The 21180-nt window shown below is 31.2% G+C and overlaps 1 protein-coding gene across 1 annotated transcript; it reads right to left on the bottom strand.

Annotated features, from left to right (window-relative positions):
- Nucleotides 1-1004: 1004 nt before the first annotated feature.
- On the bottom strand, nucleotides 1005-20780 carry LOC113858168 (DNA (cytosine-5)-methyltransferase CMT2). Its single transcript, XM_027490667.1, has 23 exons — nucleotides 20359-20780; nucleotides 18141-18175; nucleotides 17232-18024; nucleotides 17006-17040; nucleotides 16789-16891; nucleotides 14921-15025; nucleotides 14720-14839; nucleotides 14478-14571; nucleotides 13940-14082; nucleotides 13769-13834; nucleotides 13443-13685; nucleotides 10960-11018; nucleotides 10808-10874; nucleotides 10388-10717; nucleotides 4119-4187; nucleotides 3953-4039; nucleotides 3665-3752; nucleotides 3198-3316; nucleotides 3020-3121; nucleotides 2265-2308; nucleotides 2106-2175; nucleotides 1927-2030; nucleotides 1005-1436 (listed from the first exon to the last, which is right to left on the bottom strand). The coding sequence occupies exons 1-23, from the start codon at nucleotides 20746-20748 to the stop codon at nucleotides 1262-1264; spliced, it is 3441 nt and encodes a 1146-aa protein (XP_027346468.1). The 5' UTR covers nucleotides 20749-20780; the 3' UTR covers nucleotides 1005-1261.
- Nucleotides 20781-21180: the final 400 nt, after the last annotated feature.

A 21180-nucleotide genomic window follows, 5' to 3' on the forward strand; every position in this document is an offset into this window, starting at 1 on the left:
ATACCCTTCATTCCATCCTTGAGGTTAAGAATGTTTCCAAGGGAGGGGCATTGATATGAAATAAAACTATTAATTAGTTTGTTAGTTATAAGTAGCAAATTAACTAATTAATTCACATTCAATTCATATCTTGTAATAACTACTTCTATAAATCTACGAGAAATCTCACTAAAATCATTTAGGATGGGTTCCCTCTTTTCTCTATGGTCTTCGAGTTTATGCTTAATTCCTAAAACTAAAAATATTCATAACAGTTTTTGTGTATCCTTCAGTTTAGTTCATTATATTTGTGGGTATATGAATTAGTAGGAGTCATTTATGAAAAATATGTATTTATGAAAAAATACTATTTTTACATTTATAAAAATTATCTTAATTCTTTTTTTAATTTAAAATTTACTTTTAAAAGCCTTATCATTAATCTTATTAATTATTGACATTTAATTAATTTTATTTTTACTATACCATAAAAGTATTATTTTAATACATACTATTCATAATTAAAGAATTAAGCCAATAATTTAGAAAATTATTATTTAAAATAAAAGTTATTATTATCATTATTATTATTTACAAAATATACAATTTTATTCTGTATATATTTATTTTAAAATAAATATACAAAATTTTTCTTAAAATGATGATCAATCATAAAGAGTACATTTAAAAAAAAAAAAAAAAACATTAACTTTCTCTAAATTTTTTAGCAGGAAAAAATTGCACTAATCTGAACGTTTCCTAAGCTGGACAGACTTATTAATGTGATTAGGTTGATTTTTGTATTATTATTTCCATAGATAGATTGATCCAAATCCCTAAACTTAAAGAGATTGATCTTGTCATCCTTGTATAAAAATACTGTACTCATCATCATGGGATACATAATCAGAATATTCACCATGTAGTTTCAAATAAATTATTACTCCCTCCAACATAAATGGAAACTTTCATTAAACCCCGTTAGATAGAAAACGAGTGGCAATGATGTCAAATCTCAAATCACCGGTCTACTTGCATGAGAACGGGTAAGAAAAGAATCACCTCCTTAAGAGAGCATTTCTCAAAATGGCCTCTCAATTAAACCTAGACATTGTTGTAACTTCCTAGGTAAAGAGGTGTGCAGATGAATGAAATTGTCAATTCAGCTGAAGAGGAGTTGCTGATAAGAGTTTACCAGACAAATAAGAGAAAATTGTTCAGCAACAAGTTTAAATGTCATTGATGGTTAGAATGAAATCAATGGAAATGAATAGGATGAATGCTATTCAGTGTTGCCAGGCTGATTATTAGATAACTGAAAATGATTGGAGTGAGAGAACTTGGGCGGGAGGGTCACAAGTGAGTCATTTCCACTGAGCTTTCTATATGCAAGTCCAAAGGCATAACCTAAAGCCCGTGCAACAGGAACAGCAACAGCATTTCCAATTTGACAGTACCTACAAATAGTATTAATAGAAAATGAAAGAATACCGAGTTAACTATATGGAGACTTGGTAAAAGGCAGGAAATAATGAGGACAGTATTATTTTCTGTCTCTAGCTATTATCACAACATTTTACTAGGGAAACTACAAATGTATCCATAATATTTTATTGACTTAAATAGGCTTTAGATCCTTATAAAAATACTAAATTTTGGAGACCTTTTGAGTTTCTGTAGGCTTCCCCTGATTTTAAAAATGAGCACTTTTTATCCGTAACATTATCATACATCACTTAGTTACTTATGTGAAAAGTGATTTATCAACTCACTATTAAGTGATATGTCGGCATTTAACAAACACTGATAATGGTCACTTTTAAAAGACCATAGGGCACAAACGATATCCAAATTTTAGAGGGATTAAACCAAAGTTTTGTACAATTTTTAGGAACCAAAAACATATTTAAGCTTATTTTACGTTTTCATTAAATAATGGTTCTGTACCTCTCTTTCACAGTCCCACAGAATTGATAATAATCAGGAAATCCTTGCAACCGGGCATATTCTCGTACAGTGAGGATTCGATCCTGCTCTGGATGTAGTATAACCTACAAGACTTTTGATTTATATAAGAAATCAAATAGGTGGAATTTCTATAAAAATACCAAAGAGTGGGATAAGACCTGGTTATGACAACTTGGGAAGGTTAGTGCAGTAGGAACATTCTCATCCCACCACAACCGTGCAAATGGCCTACATATATGTGTGAATACAGATTTAAGGCCATTCAAATGTAGTAAAGCAAGAAAAAACCAGATATACTTATGCATTGAAAAAATCACCTCTTAGACTTCCCGTGCTCATAAGTGAAACAATAATCTGGGACCTGAGACCAAATTAGAATAGTCAGACAATATTCATTTTGACTTCATGCTGTTTTAGGCATCAATTAGAAAACCCAGTAACTGCAACTGATTGGAGAGACCAGAAACATCTTATTTTTAATGTGCTCATAGAGATTGGTATCATATAATCATGACATCTTGGATGCTATAAATCTCTTCATAGATTTCTTTCAAACTTCCATACAGAAGAAGCATGAATACTGATATATAATGAACATTGAAGATCAAATACAGTGCTTTTGTATTGCAAAGGTATCAGATAAAAATCGTGAAGTTGATCATCAAAATGCTGCTTGATTTGTGAACAAGTATCAATTCCTTGATCAATAAAACGAAAACAGCAAGCCAATATCCAAGGTAAGAGGAAAGTATGTGTTCAGAGAAAACAAGAGCCATTTGATGAATTCAGTGTGACTATTTTACACGGCAGACTCTTATTCATAATGAAACACAAATACAGTGAATAACAAGTACCTCTAATTTACATTATTACATTCAGTTCTTTGTGTAACTATTTTGTTATGAAGCATGGACTTCAACATGGACACTAGACACAACATGGAGTATATAGCCAATGCAAAAAATATAGGAAAATAACACAAAAATGTTACCCGAATTGAAATGTATATAAATTTAAAAAGACAGAAAATGACTGTAAAACCCTTTCAAATGACAGCAACAAAGAAACTCACCAATGGCTTTCCAGATGGTAATAAAGGATTTTCTGTTGGATGCCGCCTAACCACATTGTCAGGTCCTACAACTATACCAGGCAAATCACGAAAATTTGCACCCTACAATAATATTAAATCGAAGGTGAAGAAGGGAAGGATCAGAAGTTTAATACATGAACTTAATCTAGAGAACAACCTTGCGTTTTGGGATTTTACAAACACGTAGGTAGTCATCTTCAAACAAAGGGTAGGGTCGGTGATCATACAATAAAGGCCTTTTCTCTTTTGTTCCATTTAATGTTGATCCAATCATCTCTACACAATGAATAATGAGGAAACAAAAGATGAGCTGATGTTTAGTCCCAAGATCTTTTGCATAATAAATAAGAGAACAATAAAAAGAGGAGCAACTGCAGACATTATGTGCAGATAGTACTACAAAGAAACCAGAGGAGTGTATATTAGTATTCAGTTGAACTCAACTAAGCTCAATAACTTGAATGTGGAACAAATAAAATGTAAACTTTTATTTTTTATATTTTAATATTACAAACAAATGAAGAGTCAACTATCACAAAGAAATGTTTTAGTAACAAACTATTCCACATAAACGTGATTTTATGAGTAGTTACAAATTATGTACTCAAGTGAAGGCACTATTACCATACTTAGTTGACCGTATATATCTTTGAAATTCTGTTTCTGGAGGATTTTGATATGGCATTTCTTCACGAGTTTCAGAGTTTTCGACCTATAATATTGAATAATTTTGAAGTTATGTTTACCACAGTATACGTACAGGAAAAGGCTCATCTGAAGTACGATAGTGTCTAGAGTGAGCAAGGGTGAATCCAAGCACTTAAAATGAAAGGTACCCTTACTCTTACACTAAAGAGAAAAACTAACTTTGAAGGTGGAAACATAAGAAACAAATAAAATGTAAAACAGTACAGCAGGAAGATCAGAGATGGCATCTTGAACGACAGTAGCTTTCTCTAGTTCACGAGGTTGATCTTCATCATATGCAACAATATTGCGCTGCAAATAAAAGACAAAACTAGTGAAAATTATGCAGGACTCAGGATAGAATTGTATAGTTAAGAATGAGGGTCAATACCTCAAACTCCGGTGGAGGCCAGTATCTAACAATAACGTCATGTGTTGGCAGTGGAAATTGGGGTAGAACCTGCAAGAGAATAACAACTAAAAAATCATTAAAGAATATAACAATTTCTTTAAACCTTTGGAACTTGAGACATTTGGAGACTGGAGTGTGTTTGGATGAGATATTTAAAATGAATAATTTAATTTTCTAAAGAATTTATAATTCTATGAATTAAAATATTCTATTTGGATATTCAATTTTAAAAAATTTAAAATTTTAAGTTTTTTGACTAGGAATTATAACATACCACAATTAAGGAAATTTAAAATTCCACAAAATAGTAAGAACTTGGAACTTCTCACTGCTTGCGTTCTCTCCGTTCCTATGTCTCTAGTTTGCTTTCATCCTTCGATCTCGCTCCTTCACATTCTCTCTCTAGCATGTTCTCTTTCAAGTTTCTCTCTCTCTCTCTCATCCGTGTTCTCTGTTAGGTTCGTCTCTATCTCCTTCATCCGTTCCATATGCCCTCTCAATTTTCTCTCTGTTAGATCTAGATTTCACCTTTCTTTCGATTTACTCTCATTTCCCTATGAGATTTACAGTTTTACCTCTCTCAATCGTCTCTCATCTTTCCTGATCTGATTTTTATTTCTCTAGCTTTCAGGTAAAACCTTGAAGCTAGACCCAGTGACTTCTTTCGGTTTCTCTTTCACAAGTAAACAGAAACCAAAGTTATTGATGTTATTTTGACTCTAACTCTGATAACATTTTGGTTGTAATATCAATTTTCACATAAAACTTGATGAACACTCAGCATAAGATTAAGAATTACGAAAAATTGCAATTTGCTGATTGTGTGCCTATGTCGAAAATGATTGGATGCTCTTCATTTTCAATGACGAAAATTTGCAACTTCAAAAGGAAAACCCACTCATATTTCATGTTTGGGCTTTAGTTTTCTTATATGGTTAGTGGACCAAGTGTATATTTGATATAGTCATTATAAAGAGTGTTTCTCAGAGATTATTCCTTAGAATATTTAAGCATATTTTAGATATTATTTCTCAAGACTAGTTTCTCAATTTTCTTAGCTTCATATTTCCAAATATCATAATTTATTTTCTTATTTAAGAAGTCTTACATTCACTAAGAATAAAGATAAAATACTCCTTTTAAGGGCTTAGGTAGTCCTCCTTAGAGCTAGCTTCGGAGAGTAAATCAAGTCTAAATTTTTTAACATGGTATCAAAGTCTATTCAGTTTAAATGTTGAAGTTCAGTCCTATTGAACCCCCTCTAATCCTACAAACTTCACACTCTACATCTTTAGCTTTGGGTGTGAGAGAAGTGTATAAAATGTCCCATGTTAGCTAAAAATAGAGCTATAATATTCTTTAGGTTTGTAATTCTTCTAATATCTTAAAGATTAAAGAACATTTATATATTTTTCAAATAGATTATTAACACCTACTAACTATCATACATATTTAATATTAAATCAATAGTAATAATTGTTCTACATGTGAGAGAACATAGAATGTCCTCTTAAAGTACAAGGTACAGAAGAAATTACCTACTCTTTATATAGGTTTAGGTAGTCTTCCTCTCATAAGCTAGTTTTTGGGAGTGAGTCAGACCAAAGTTTTCTATCAAGCCCAAATTGTAGGTATAAACAGGGGTGAGTGCTCTAGGTTTTAACCTCAAAATGCTTCTTATTCTAACACATCATAGTACACAAGTAATAAATATTATCTATTATATTTTTTCTCCCTATTCTCTGTCTTCAAACCAAAAATACCTATAATTCAACATGATATCAAACGGTACCATCCTCCAAGACATGTTCTATCAGAATTTTGTTGCTAAGTTCCTTAATATATGGAGCTCTTTTGGTTCAATCCTACTTTGGTTTTAGCCATAGTTGAGATTAATTCACTATTGTTTGATTTTTGAGTGTTCATAAAGACACCTCCATCTTGTTCTTAGTTTCCAACTGGCCATCCCTTTGAATGCTTTCACCAAAGCATATCTTGTGCACTTCCTCATGGGCAGTTGAAGTAGCTAGAGTATTAGAGTAGCAAGTGACTGAAATAGTCCTACATTGAATAAGAATATGCAAGTTGAGTAGTATTAGAATTTCAGAGAAGAGAGAAAAGCTGAGAGAGATGTTAACAGGAAAGTGGGCTAAGAATTCTTATTTCACCAAATGAGAAAGGGAGGGAAAACAGAGCTTATATAGGCTCAGGAAAGTAGATACAATAGAAACTAACTACTACAATTAGTTAGAACACAACAGAAACCAACTAACTATAACAGAGAAGATAACATACCTGATAACAGAAAAAACTAACTATAACAGACTAATATCCAGTTGAATGACTGAATATTTACATGTATATCTCTAATAAGTAGCATATAAGTAGGAAGGACCAGTACACCCAATGCCTTACGATTTTCGGTTAAATGTAGTGTTTAATCCGCTTGTATGATTTGTTCATGGTTCATTGATAAAAGTCTCCCCTGCGGTTTAGTCCCTTTGTATTTTAAAATAAGTGGTATCAAAACCGATAGTACATCCAAGTGTCAACAAGTATTTAAGTATAATAAAATTGGTGGTGAATCTATGAGATCTTTGAATCGAAAGCCTTCTGAAGTCCTAAAATGTGGAGGTCAGGCAGTGTCTCCATTGATGGTAGCTAGAGGAGATACAAGATTGGCTTTTCTAGTGCTATTGTGCTATCATGAATGGCAGTGATTAAAAGTCAAAAAGGCTTTCATTAGACAAGAAGCAGACCATGTGAAAGGGTTTTGCACTTGAGAGAGATGGTTGAAGTAACAAATGTGAGTAAAGAAGCCTTACAATAGATAAGAATAGATAAGCTGAAGTTTTTTTTTTTTGTTAAAATGGAATAAAATGAAAAAAAAAATTACTACAATAGGATATTGGCACAACATATTCTCTATTTAGGGTAATCTTTGTTACATCACTTTAAGTATTGTCCTTTATAAGAACAATATTTATTTATTTTAATAATAAAATAATAAGTATCGTTCACGACATGAATAATACTTAATTTTTTTTAATTAAAAATATAACTCCAAAAGGACAAGCATCCAGGAGGAGTTTCAGAATGACCACTTGACCCTTGACCCTGCATCTCCTTCTCTCTGAAACAGGCTCATACTGTACAATTTCAGAAAGAATGATATTTAAAAGGCTTACATTGGAGTTTCCATTTCGTTTGGGGTGCCTCACAGGAGTTCTAGTAACCTGATTGGCCTCAGAAATTTGAACCTTCAATCTAACATACCAATGTTACAGCATATCATCCCACTTTTCTCCACCCGAATTTGCAATTCATGCATGTATGAAATCAAATAATAAAGAGTATAAAAGAAAGGTTCATTTTATTTACCTGCCAAGTTTCATACGGCGACGAGAGAAGCTAAACATTAGGGATGGCAATGGGTAAAGTACCCGATGGGCACCCGCAAAATTTACCCATAATGGGTAGGATATTTACCCACTATACGGGTACGGGTATGGGTAAAAACCCGCAAATTTTAATGGGGATGGGTGCGGGTATGGGTATCTAAGTACCCACCCCGTCCCATACCTGCATATATATATATATGCTTGAACTTTATTCTACAATTATGAATTGAATTTTTGTATTATTATATTACTTATGTGAAGTTATATAAGATTAATATAAAAATATATTTAATAATAAAGTAAACCAAAAAATTTATTTTGGTTTATATTTTTAATAGAAAAATTTATTTACTATTTTATATCATTTAATTCGGCTAACACAATTTAATTATTACATAGTTAATATGAGATTGACTTTTTTTTAAATATTATTTATATATGACACACATAAAATATTTTTTACACAAATATTTTTGTTAATAAAATCATATTGATGTTTTAATCATAAAGTGAATGATAAATAATAAATATTTTATAAATTTTACAATCACCTACTATTACCGTAAACTTATTATTTATTAATAATATTTAAATTTTATTTTTATATTTTAATTTAAAATAATATTTTTTTATGGAACATATGTATTACAAGTACAACTATAATTTATTGAATCTAAATAATATTATTCTTACTATTTATTCACATTCAAAGAAGTTTTTGAAAAGATATAAATATAAAAAATTATTGTTAATTTTTATTTGTTAATTTTTTTAAGATAAAAAAGTATAATTTTTTTAATATACACGTATATTTCTTTATTATAAAATTTTATTGTAACTATTTATCTTTTATTCAAATTCTTTTTTTTTAAATTTATATACATTAGAAATATTTAATTCACTAAAATAATTTTTCAAAAATTTATATTTTTGATAAAATACTTTCGTATAGTATATGAGTTAAAAAATACTAGTATTAATATATATATATATATATATATATATATATATATATTAATTATATTATATTATTTTAATTAAATCTATTATTTTTCTTACAATTTGAAATTCAAAAGTTAAAAAAAATATTTTATGTATCAACTTTCTATTGTTAGTATTGAACTTCTCTACTCTAACTCTATTCTCATTCTCAATGTCTATCTCACTAAAATTTAATAACTATGAAATGTTATTCATTAGAGTTAGTTGTTAATGCCGTCACAAGAGGTTACTAAGTGATCCCACACGAAGGGACAACCATTGTACAGATCTATTTCGTTATCGTTCTGACATTACTAATCAATCAAATCTCACACAAGATAGGATTATCACTGACAAATAACTTGTGTGTTTAGTTTTACTTATTATTTCTAAGAATTTTAATTTAGAAAATTATTATATTAAGATACATTTAACATTTATGATCTTTGAATATTTATTTTTTTATCTATATTTGTACCTTGTTCGACAACTACATATTGAATTTTTGTATTATTATGTTACTTATGTGAAATTATATAAACATATTTTTCTTTATAAATATTTTTTTCTCAAACAAGCGCGGGTAATGGGTACAAGACGGGTATGCGGGTACCTAGAGGGTACGAGTACGGGGATTAATGTTCATACCCACACGGGTATGGGACTGAGTACGGGTATTTTTTTAAAACGCGAGTATGGGGATGGGTACTGTAGTACCCTACCCATACCCTACCCATTGCCATCCCTACTAAACATCTTGTAAGGGGAATGTGGAGAAGGAAGGGACCCTAAACATCTTGAAAGGTACCTTTTGGAGTTATTTTTTTAATAATAAAAAAATAAATATCAGTCATGTCGTAGACATTATTTATTATTTTATTATTAAAAAAATAAATTTTGTCCCATAAAGAATGATTCTTAAAGTAACGTGACAAAAATTGTCCTAGAGAAAGAATATGTTTAGTCAATATCCTATTTTAGTATTTTAATTTTAATTTTATCCTATTTTGATAAAAAAAGCCTAAGTTGAGTAACGTATAATTGACAATTACTCGTACCAAATGCTTTAACATTTAGGTTGGATGTGATATCCAATCCACTAGTTTTGTTTCCTCATGACCCAATAATGAAAATGTCGCTAGTATTAGTCCCCTAATATTTCATAACATGGACCTTTCTATCTAATTTTCAAATTTGTTTGATGCTTTTGAGGAAACTGGGGCTGTAATAAGAACTACCTATTAAGGTGCAATATTTGCATGAAGGAGCAGTGTTGATTGGGTGAAGCCATCGTAGACTTCAACTGTGCACCATCCATCCTTCTACTATCAACCGTCATATGTCTAACCTTTAGTATAGACCTATATATTGACATCGTCAACCTTCATTGTTGACATGCGAGTTTGCAAGCTTGTTAAATGATACTGCCAAGCTTCATTGTTGACATTCATTTCAGCAATTTTACTTGGCCGCCTTTTTTGAGAAAATTTCAGGTAACTTCGTGGTGCTTGTTGACTTTCTAGCACTATCATTCCAACTGGTCAAACCCTAGAATGCTAGCCACAGTCCTCGTCACACATGCTCCCACACATTGGCATATACCGTTCATCAAGAAAGAAGAGCAACTGTTTCTCAAGTTTGGGAGACCCAGTCCACACAACTAGTTCGAAGTTGACTACTGGCCACTTCTATTATAAATATTTTTGAAAGAGTTTAATTGTTGCATGCTTAAAGCTTAGTTAGCTTCAGGTAGAGGCAAAGTGTTGAATCCAATAAAATTATATCTTACAATATTAATATTATATCTTAGAATTGTTTAGAGTATCCATTAATATCTAGATTATTTCTTAAAATTTTAAAACTAACCTCACTGGGATGAGCACCCCACAAGAAAACACGCAACCGAAATTGGGGTAGACCATAACACCCAGCAGCAACAATTCCTAGTCTTGCTTGGTAATTGATATGTACCAAACGACTTAATGCATATCTCCCAAGCGAACCTTTGTCAAATCTCAGTATGTCAACGACATTCTCCATTAAAACATACTTAGGCTTCAAAAATTTCACTATGTCCATGAAAATCACAATCTGCCGATTCCTTTCATCATCCAATGGTGATGCAGAGTTTCTATAGCGATTATATCCACTAATTCCTTGACAAGGTGGTCCCCCACAAATAACATCAACTTCACCCTGTAAAAAAATTTTAAGCAACAGTTCTATTTAAAATGCAAAATTTCATCGGGATTTTACCATATCTTCACTATAAATAATACTACTTACTGGAAGAGGCAAGATCTTTGATTCCATTCCTTTTCTCACAAAATCCTGTATGCTTTCCGTACATTTGCTACAAATACAAATAAATAAACACTGATGCTCCAAGCAAAGTTAATATCATCAATTCACACTGAAGACAATCAAGAAATATGTACCTTAAGCTTTTAATTGGTTCCCATGTGTCTTCACTTGCACCGTAACCTTTCCAATGCACCTATGAAACAACCGTGAGGATGTAAACCATCACCAATTTATGAACCACAACATTATTAGAGATTCAATAGGCAAATTCAGTGCTAAAGGGGCTGTTGATGTAAAGCAAGTAGCACTAAAAGAACTTTGACCATGAGAAAACTATGCACGAAGCCTGCTGGTCCCTTATGAGTTTTGAGTAAGACAGCAAGTGGTATCAAAAAATTCACAAAACTAAAAGGATCTGAGCTTTGTAAAAGAAACTAAGAAACACTGATTTTATCGAAGCCCAAACATTCTTTTTCCACCTATGTTACCAGAAAATTTGAAGGTAATGAAAATTCATGATTTAACTTCCAATAATATTTATGATTACAGAAAATTTGTCTCAAATATATTGAGTTTATAACAACTGTACATATGTATACAAGTCAATACAACAGATCTTGCAATCATATGACTTAAAAGGTTCCTGCTTGAACTAATTAATGTAGAAGTTTCAATCTGAGTGTTTACCATATAGATACCGTCAAGACATTTTTTAATGTAATGTACATAGTTCTCATACTTTTCCCTTTTTGTCATTAAAAAGAATTTTCAACCCCGTAAGTCAACTTCTCTTCCTCTCCTTTGTTATTGATGGAGGCAGGACACAAGCTTTTAAACTTGCATGCCTTTCTAGAATCCACAACAATAGTGTCTCTCCCCTGATAAGAAAATACGTGAACTTGACAAAAATTTCAAGTGCTAGTTGATGTGTGCAATTCATGCATTAATTTTTTAAGTTGTATTTCTAAATAAAGCATGCATAATCCTAGATTTTGATTTAGTTTAATGAAGCATTTTACTGTTTTTGTTCAAGTTGATTGTTTTATGCATTGGTCACGTAGAAAAGTGTATTTGGAAGATGAAATTTAAGTTGGAAGTTGGAATGAAGAGATTCGAGCTTAGGAGATTTTTTGGAGTTTAAAATTGGAACAAAAAGCCTGCAAAGAAGTACACGACCTTCCTATGTCAAGAAATACACCTGCGTTCCTATCTCATTTAAAGGAGCTAGAAAGAGGTCCTGGCAGCCACAAACATAATAAGATTGTGTTGGAAGAAAGACCTGTATTCATAATGCTGACAACAATTATTAAAATTATTTGAGCTCTTGATCTAAAAGCCCAAAAGAGAAAAGCTGAAGAAGGCTTTTCTATAAAAACCCTAAAGAACAAAGAAGAAAAAGGTACCATTGTTGACACGAGAGTGAAGACATTGGAACTACATGCCAAAAAGGAGCAACACACTCCTAAGGGCAGAGATTAAGATTCCTCCTCTACACTTCTATTGTTCCTGTTCTTTCCATTATGTCTAGGTTTAATGATTTTTCTTATAATTCAAACATGACTGAGTAGTTTTCATATTCCAGGGTCTGAGAGTGATCCAAATGAGGATTGATATAATGAATGTTCTATGATTTTTGTTAATCTTGATTTTCTTGATTCAATTCTTGATACTCTTAATGTTTGTGAATTTATTGAACCTCTTATTTACATGATTTTTAAAAATGTTAAGAGAGAATTTAAGATCTTGTTTTATAATCTTTTGTTGTTTTTGTTCTTTCCATTATGTTTAGGTTAATTTTCTGAGCTCTTAATTCAACCATAACTGAGTAGTTTTTTTATTCAAGGGTTTGACAGTAATGTATATTAGGATTAATAACAATATAATGAATATTTTATGATCTTTTGTAAATCTTTATTTTCTTGATTCAAATTTTCGTGCTCATAATGCTTATGAATTTATTAAACCCTTTATTTACATGATTTAAAATATTAAGGGAGGAATTGAAAGGTAAACTAAGTTGTTGGAAACTCAAAATTGAACCTGAAATTCTATACCACAAAAGTAGGCTAGGTTTTTTGAGAAATCGATACTATAGAACTTAAAGAGTTTAATTAAATATAATAACTACGAAAGTAAGAGTTAATTTAATTACTATGTTATTGTAACTTGAAAGAGGACAATAACCAACTTAGGATAATTCACCTTTAAGATAAATCAATAATTACCATAGGATCTATTTTTGTTAAGTTCTTCAATTCTAATTTGTGGTGAAACTAATTCCTAAAAGTTTGTTAAAATTTGAATTCGTTTGTTTTTGAATTAAATGTACTTTTAATTTCTGTCTTTTCTAATTTCCCTTTATTTCACATTATTAATTGATTGTTTTTAAATAGTTAGATTGCAATTATTTGATACTTAATAGCAGCGTCCCTCTGAAAACGATAACATTTTATACTACTTGACAATAACCGTGTACTTATGACCTATCACAAGTCATTTGACGTCACATGTCTATCCCTCTGTCCAAAAGCAAATACATATGTCCACAAAATGATTTCAAGAATTAGGTTTTATTGAAAAAAAATGAATACCCAAAAGTTGACATTGGATTTATTACCTTCAAATGTAGATCACGTTTCCCAGTTTCATTGGGATCACCATAGCAAATATCGACTAACCTAGAAACTTCAAATTCACCAGCAAGCTCATGACAAGATTCAGAATTCACTTGTTTCTTTGCTCCTGAACTATTTGATCGTAATGGAAGTGATCTTTCTGCATTATCAGCATTATACCGTTTGCATAGTTTTCCCCACTCCTTCAATAGTTCCAGAAAGTCCTCAGCAGATTCATTTCGCACCTACACAATGAAGGAAAATATTATCTCTGAATGTGAAAATTTACCATCATATACTTTTGTTGTAGAAGATAGTCATCACTCACATATGTATCTGGATGGTTTAGTTTCAAGCTTTCACTAGCAGACCTATCACTATCAACAGCCCATCTCTGAGCAAAACAGCAACCAAAGCAAGATCAATGAATCATTGATAATATATATAATGAATTCATGAATAAGAATTTCATTAGAGATAAGGATTTATTTTATAATACCGTCACAAGGTTAACTGATGAAGTTTTGGCACCTAAGCACAATCCAGTTGACATGCCACCACAGCCAGAATAGAGATCTAGTAATTCTAATTCTGTCTTGTGCAACTCAGAACAGGGTAGACTCTCAATTATTGTAGAGGCCTCTGTTGAGACAATCGAGAGAACAACAGATGGTGATAATGTAGTGTATAGATACTTTCTAGATATAATCTTAAAAGGCAGAACACCAATTTGAAGAACCTATTGGGAACAGTTCAAGACAGCTAACATTGATCGCATAAGAACCAACGAAACATAGAAGGGAAGTATTAACATGACAAGGGGACAGATGGATTTTATGCATGGAAAGGTCAAAATAGATGTCAGAAGCATTCACACAGAAGTTGTTACCTAGTACTAAAAGTAAATTTTGTTACAAGTTGTAAGGCTCCTCAACCTCCTATTTCATTTTCCTTCTCTAGTGACAGATAAAGCAAGAATAAAATAAACAGATAAAGATACTGATAATCGAAAGCATATTGGCTCCTTCATGACGCACCTGTTGGTATATTGTGGAATGTAGAGTAATCCACAGAATACTCCATATCATAATAGAAGTCAGATGGTAAAACTGAAGCCAACTTCAGACCAACCTGCAAGGAGTCGAGTCGCACAATAAATTTGGTCATTAGAATATAAAAGACTGATGAATAAACCTCAAAATTGACAAACGAAATGCAGCAATCATCTGATGAAATTGTGACCAAAACAATTAAGAAAGATCACCAATATTTGTCATACCCTAGGCATTATTTGTGTAACATTAGCTTTTCCTATTATGCTATCTATTAAGTTATCATTCATTATTGATGAATAGAATAAACGCCTCTTGTCATGGAAACCACCTTCGTCTTGGACAACCTGGAAATAAATGGAAGAAACAGTTCAGCGGCATACCCTTCAACATGACCAGATAAATATCATGACATACTAAGTACTCACTGTATCTTGAATTCTATAAAACCACTGGACTCGGAAATAATTTCGACCATCAGTTGTTTGGAAAAATTCAATAATCTTTCCAACGTGATTTTTCCCTCCTTCACCCTGTAAGAATTATCTAAAGTGTAAGTATAACTTGCACTTGTACTATGTTCATTAGATTTTGAAGGTGACCAATGTCACTGACATCCATGTTACTCAACAGCTCTACAATGGACAGTAGAAAGGATAATATGATTAGCCATATTCATAAGCATGGTAAAAGGACACACACTACACCCTTGCTAATGAGGTTGATAAATTTAAACAATAGCAGCACACCAGTAGGTAACATTGATGATGGTTTCAATGTTAAATTTTCAAATATTCCATTTGATGTTAGGAAACTCAACATCAATAACATCATAACATGTCACAAGTTTCTAGCAATAACATGGAAAACATCTTAAATAAGAATCTACAAAAGGGGAAGATCTTTTTATTTATTTATTTGAGGGAGACATAAAGATGAAAATATACATTAAAAAATTTACACATTAAGTTTAACCAATAACCAAAAGATTCATAATGATTAATATTAATATAAAATACAAACTAAAAGCAAAAGAGAGTATTTCATCGGGAGTAAAGTGAAAAGAGAGATTCTAAAGTGCACACACCCTTGATATTTATTTACTTCATCTTGAAGTGATCTCACACCATGAACTTTCAAATGCATAATTTTCTAGAAGCTTCAAATCTCCAGCTGAATGCAAATCATTCATTGCATCATTTACACTCATGTTTACATGTGACAATCCCTCACTAACTAGTCCATGTCATTTAAAAAAATTGTAATACAAACATTATGTGTTTTAGTCATCTTTAAAAGGAGAAATGAGATTAAAAAAAAAAGAGAGATTTATATAGAAATTTAAAATGATGTGGACAAAAGAAAAAGCTGCGTGTGTTAACCTCAGGAGAGTATACTATTTCTACTACTTCAAACTATGGCCCTAGCTCCATATTTTGCTTCAATACTAGATCTGGCCACATCTCTTTTACTTTTCCAAGACACAAGATTGCCTCTAAAAAGAACACAATATCCTGAGGTAGAACATCTATCAGAAGGGGATTCAGCCCAATGAACATTTGAATGACGAAACACTGGATTGTAACCTCTATTATCATATAATAAACCTTGACAAGGAGACATGTTAGGTTTCTGATAAGAACCTTGAGAACCACAACACAAAAGCTAACCGTTGTGGTTAGAGAGCCCACAACCTTACAATTGGATCCTAACAATTTCATCTTAAAGTCAATTGGCAGTAAGTGATGCTGTCTCGCAGGTATATAAACCACACCCTAATAATTAAGGTAGGTAATGTGCGACTTTCCAACACCTACATTCCAAAAATGTCTACTGGACCAGGATACATAGCAGAAACTATGGAAATGGTGGAGATTCCCTCCACGAACCATGGAAGTAACAGAAATGGGCTATACGCTTTGATACCATGTCAAATATCACATGTTCCATATTAAAATATTTAGAAAATTGTTTAGGGAAAACAAAATTTCCCTCTTGGGGGTATGCTCATTAAGTAGATATTCTATAATTTTACAAGAGATATACAGGAAGAGGTTGCAGTTACAGCCATTTAAAGCAGATTTATAAGGAACTAAAATCATAGATTCTAAATATTACAGAATAAATGATAAATACATAATAATAGATAGGAGAGTTCTATTTTTTATGACATATTCTGACAGCCTGAAAAGCATGTGAAAAATATTAATGCTGGACAATTCAACTGTCCAAACTTTTAGAGAGGAGAGAGATGGGAAAAAAAAATACGCATGGTTTTTTTTAAATAAGCACTTACTTTTATAAATGCACAATCGCCAAGACTAAAAATGCAATTCTCAATTTCAGCTTGTGCATAATGGCATTTGACATTTACAATAATCTCATCTTCTTCACCCTCGCTATGAAATCAGCAAATCAAAAAAGAAAAATATGGTGAAGAAACCAGAAAATGTATCATGTGAGAAAGAGTGCTAAAATACACTGCATAAGTTTATGAATTGGTTAATACTTACTTTACTTTGAACTTTTTATCTCTAAATTTTTTGTCCTGCAAGTTTCAGCAGAAAAATCAGATAAAAAAAATAGAATATTATTCAATTAAATAGAAACTATTATTTCTTAAAAAATAAAGGCATGACCATCATGTTAAGTGACACAAACATGGTTAATATTTCATTTTTGGTGCACAGCATACTGAAGTTCTTATAATGAAAAGCATACTAAAAGAAAAAGGTCAACCTTTAAATCATAACGCCATCCCCATCTTTTTTGAGCTTCATCATCAGGTATAGGATCACCAACAAAGGAAGGATTGCATTCTGAATTCATAAGTTCCTTTGTTGAAGAAATAGATGTTCTATTTTTCTTTCTTGGCGGCTTGTCATCTAACTCAGGCAACAACGCAGAGGAATTACATGTTATTCTGCCATTTTCAACCCAGGATGAGGATGTGTTTGCCTCTGAAGAGCAGCTCAAGCGTTTTGTATCATGAACTCTAGGGGTAGAGCTTCTTGAGATGGTTTTAACCTTGGAATGCTGCTCAACTGGTGAATTAGACAATTCAATGGAAATAGAAATCATTTTTGTATTTGTTTTCTTTTGGTGAACTACTTTTGACATTCTTTTTTCTTGAAGAGCATTAATTTCCATGTTTTTACTTCCACTGGAAGATGAAAGTCTTGGAGATCTCCTAACCCCCAGAGAACTGTACAGTTTCACACCAAAGAACTTTCTTGGGGACTTTCTCAAGTGCTTCTCACCAACGAACTTCCCATCAGAATTATTGAAATGTTTGGTTTCCATTTGAAAGGAAAGATGACCTGGCTTGGCATATGAATGAATATTGGATTCATTGCTTAATGAAACTCCATGGTTGTCCTCTGCAAGGGACACCAACATCGTCTGTGGTGATGTCTTTTGACAGATTCTTTCACATTCAAAATGAGTTGATGCCAGTCTCGGGGATCTCCGAAAGCTCTTTTCCTGAAAGCATTTCCCATCCAAAAATGTTTTTTGGTCCTTCAGGTCAGCACTACAAAATCAGGAAGCATTATAAGGCCTTGAATTGAAACAATGAAAATTGAAGCATGAATGTAATGTGATGACATGAAAGTGAAGTACTAAACATTCATTTCAGTTTTCACTCACTTCAATGGTAATTCTGGACCCCTAGACCTTTGCCGCTGCATAACTCAAGAATCAATAGACAGATTTTAAACCATGAAATTCAGATAAAGTCAAATAAGGTATGTCAACATGCTGCAGATAGCCTCAACATGTTATTACATATTATACTAGGAAATGTTATTACTTAGACAAAATCAGTACTTTGATCCTCTAACTTTACTTTTTCATTTAGTTTGATTCTTTAACTTTTCTTTTGTTTCATTATTTGTCCTTCTTCTCTTTGTTTAGTTTCAATTTGGCCCTATTTAACAATTAGAGCAGTGAAAACGGTACCATTAACATGGTAAAAAACAGGTACAATTGACATATTGAATCAAACTGAAACCAACAAAAAGATAAATGACCTAAATGAAACAAAAAACAAAGTTAAAAGATCAGATCAAAACAAAAAAAAAAAAAAAAACTAAAGCATTAATTTGTCCTATTACATATTATACTACAAAATACAAGATATTAAAAATAACAATAAAGTATCAATATCACAATTCAAAAATAGATGCACTGAAAAAGTATCATTTAACAAAACCAGAAAGAAATCACACAATAATTGATGAATTGGTCGAGAAACCAAGATCAAACCTTGACATACTGTATCAAATAATATTTTACAAATGTTGAATTTATTCCATGTAACAGTTGGATTGAGAAATAACATCACCTAGACAACGAGCAGAAACTTTCACACAAATTAGAAACTGGTTGGTATTTGATCATAATATTATATTATAATGTATAATATATATTTTTTAAAATATAAATAAATATCAACTATTACATTGTATATGTATGAATGTCCAATATATTTAAATTTTAATATTTGGTATTGTATATGTCTGAACGTGAATATATTTAAATTTTTAATATTTGGTATATGCATAATTAATAGATATTATATGATTCCTTGTTTTATTTTGTTAACTTTGCACTCTTCCAATGAAATAATTATTATTAAAAAAAATCTATTTTCAATCTTCTAGAGTGCAAGCATTTAATTTTTCCTATCTGAAAATGTCCAAAACAACAAAAACACAACAAAGGACTTTTTAGTGACATTTAAGCAGATCATATTAAAAAATCAAATATTTAAAATTATCTAAAAAATATATTTTAATAAATTTTATATTACCGATACAATATATTTCCTTTCTCAAATTTTCTGATTTTTGTTTCTACATAACTTTTGCCCAAAAAAAATTGATAGTACCCCGCAAATAGACTTAACTCTTTTTGGGGGGGGGGGGGACTACGCTCCCCACACTGACATCGAACATTTCACGTTTTACCTAAATCATAATAGAAAACTTACCTTTCTGCAAAATAAAAGGGTATTATTTTCGGTAACCAAGACCTAGAAAATATAGAAATCCAGAAAAGGAAGAAAAAAAAACTTATTATACTTTGGGTTCTTTTGGCTCATACTATATGCAATTTTGTGCAATATCAGTGCACAATTACATCTTGGGGTAAAGTGAATGGAGGGGAAAAAATAGAAAAAGAAAGTAAAAAAATATCTGAAAGAGAAGAGTGAGTAGTTAAAATACAAAAATTCATATAATTTTGGTTATTTATATTTTTTTCTAAATTCATTAAATATCTTTATTTTAAAAATTAAGAAAATTTAATCTATTAACAATTCTTTATTAATTAAATTTCTCATTTTATTATTTTTTCTATACATATAAAAGTTTATGATAGATTTGAAGCATCAAAATATTTTTAAAAATTATAAAATATGAAAATAAGATTTAAAAAGTTGAAATTTTGAATATTTGGAAGGAATTTAGTACTCTCTAACAAGGTTTGTTTTTTGGGTAAACAGTACTGATTAAGAAGTTGAGAACAATTAATCTTAAATACTTAAAATATGTAAAATAGTTAATTTTTTTTGCGAATAATAGTTAGTTTAATCATATATTTTTATTCAAATATTTATTAAATAGTTAAACTATTTTTTATTAATGAATTTTGAGTACAGAATAATTAAATAAATTTAATTTTTATATTTTATATAAAAATTGAAGAGTTCTAAATATAAAAAAATATGTCACATTCATTTTATTAAAAAATGAATTAGTTAAAATAAAATTTAAAAATCAAAATCACATTCATTTCAAATGAAAAATCAAAGTATGATTAAGTAAAACAAATAAACAACAGCATGCAAAAGGACAGCCAGAACCTTTACAAGATAACCCGAACAACTCGTCGAGGACGGTGTCCGAGCTTTCTCTCTCTCTCTAGAACCCGCATTGCCACTTCCAACAGTGGCCAGAGCAGAATTCAACCTAGGAGAGCGGCGGAGATCCTCCGCATGTGGCATGCGAAGCCGTTTCGGGGGTCGCATTTTGACAGCGCGATTGGGAAGCGTAGTGGTGGACCTTCTCGGGGCAGGGAAGTGCATGTTCAAGGGAAGGGGTTGGGAATTGAATGCATTTTTGTATAGGGTGAGGGCTAAGGGTTTGGGTTTGGGTTTGGATTTGCTCTTAGATTTGGATTTGGATTTAATGCGTAGTGCTTCGGGCGGCGATCTCGGGATGATGATATTGCTGCAGATTTGACTGGGTTGCATTGGGTAAGGGATTTTAATTTCGCTGGTTAAAAGCTAAATGTCACAAAGTGAATTGCCGTCAAACTCCACCAATAAAAAAAGTGCACAGGCATGCGTCACAACATCTTGGCCAGAACATTTTATCGGCCTTATTAAGTTGGCTTTGTTTCCGTTACTTATTCAATAAAACAATTTTTAAATATTTTTATTTTCTTTTACTTCACATTAATTACAAAGAATATAAGCATTAGTTATTTTGACTGATTAAATATTTTTCAAAATTATATTACAAATTCAAAAATTTTAAGGCTTTAAACGAAATTTATGTCAAAATTTTAATTTGATATAATTTATTAATATTTTTAACTTTTGAAATATAAGATTATTTACCAAATTTTATATTCAAGTAACTAATATTTCTTATACACATTATATGATTAATTCAGGTCTTAA

The sequence above is a fragment of the Abrus precatorius genome, unplaced genomic scaffold (genome assembly GCF_003935025.1).
Source record: "Abrus precatorius isolate BTA unplaced genomic scaffold, Abrus_2018 Scaffold2, whole genome shotgun sequence".
In the NCBI taxonomy this organism is placed as follows: domain Eukaryota; kingdom Viridiplantae; phylum Streptophyta; class Magnoliopsida; order Fabales; family Fabaceae; genus Abrus; species Abrus precatorius.

Coding starts and splice junctions, on each gene's coding strand:
- LOC113858168 (XM_027490667.1), bottom strand. CDS start 20,748: ATGCAACCCAGTCAAATCTGCAGCAATATCATCATCCCGAGATCGCCG. Junction 10,875..10,959: donor GAACCAATTAAAAGCTTAAG/GTACATATTTCT, acceptor TTGTATTTGTAG/CAAATGTACGGAAAGCATAC. Junction 3,317..3,664: donor TATACGGTCAACTAAGTATG/GTAATAGTGCCT, acceptor TTCATTGTGTAG/AGATGATTGGATCAACATTA.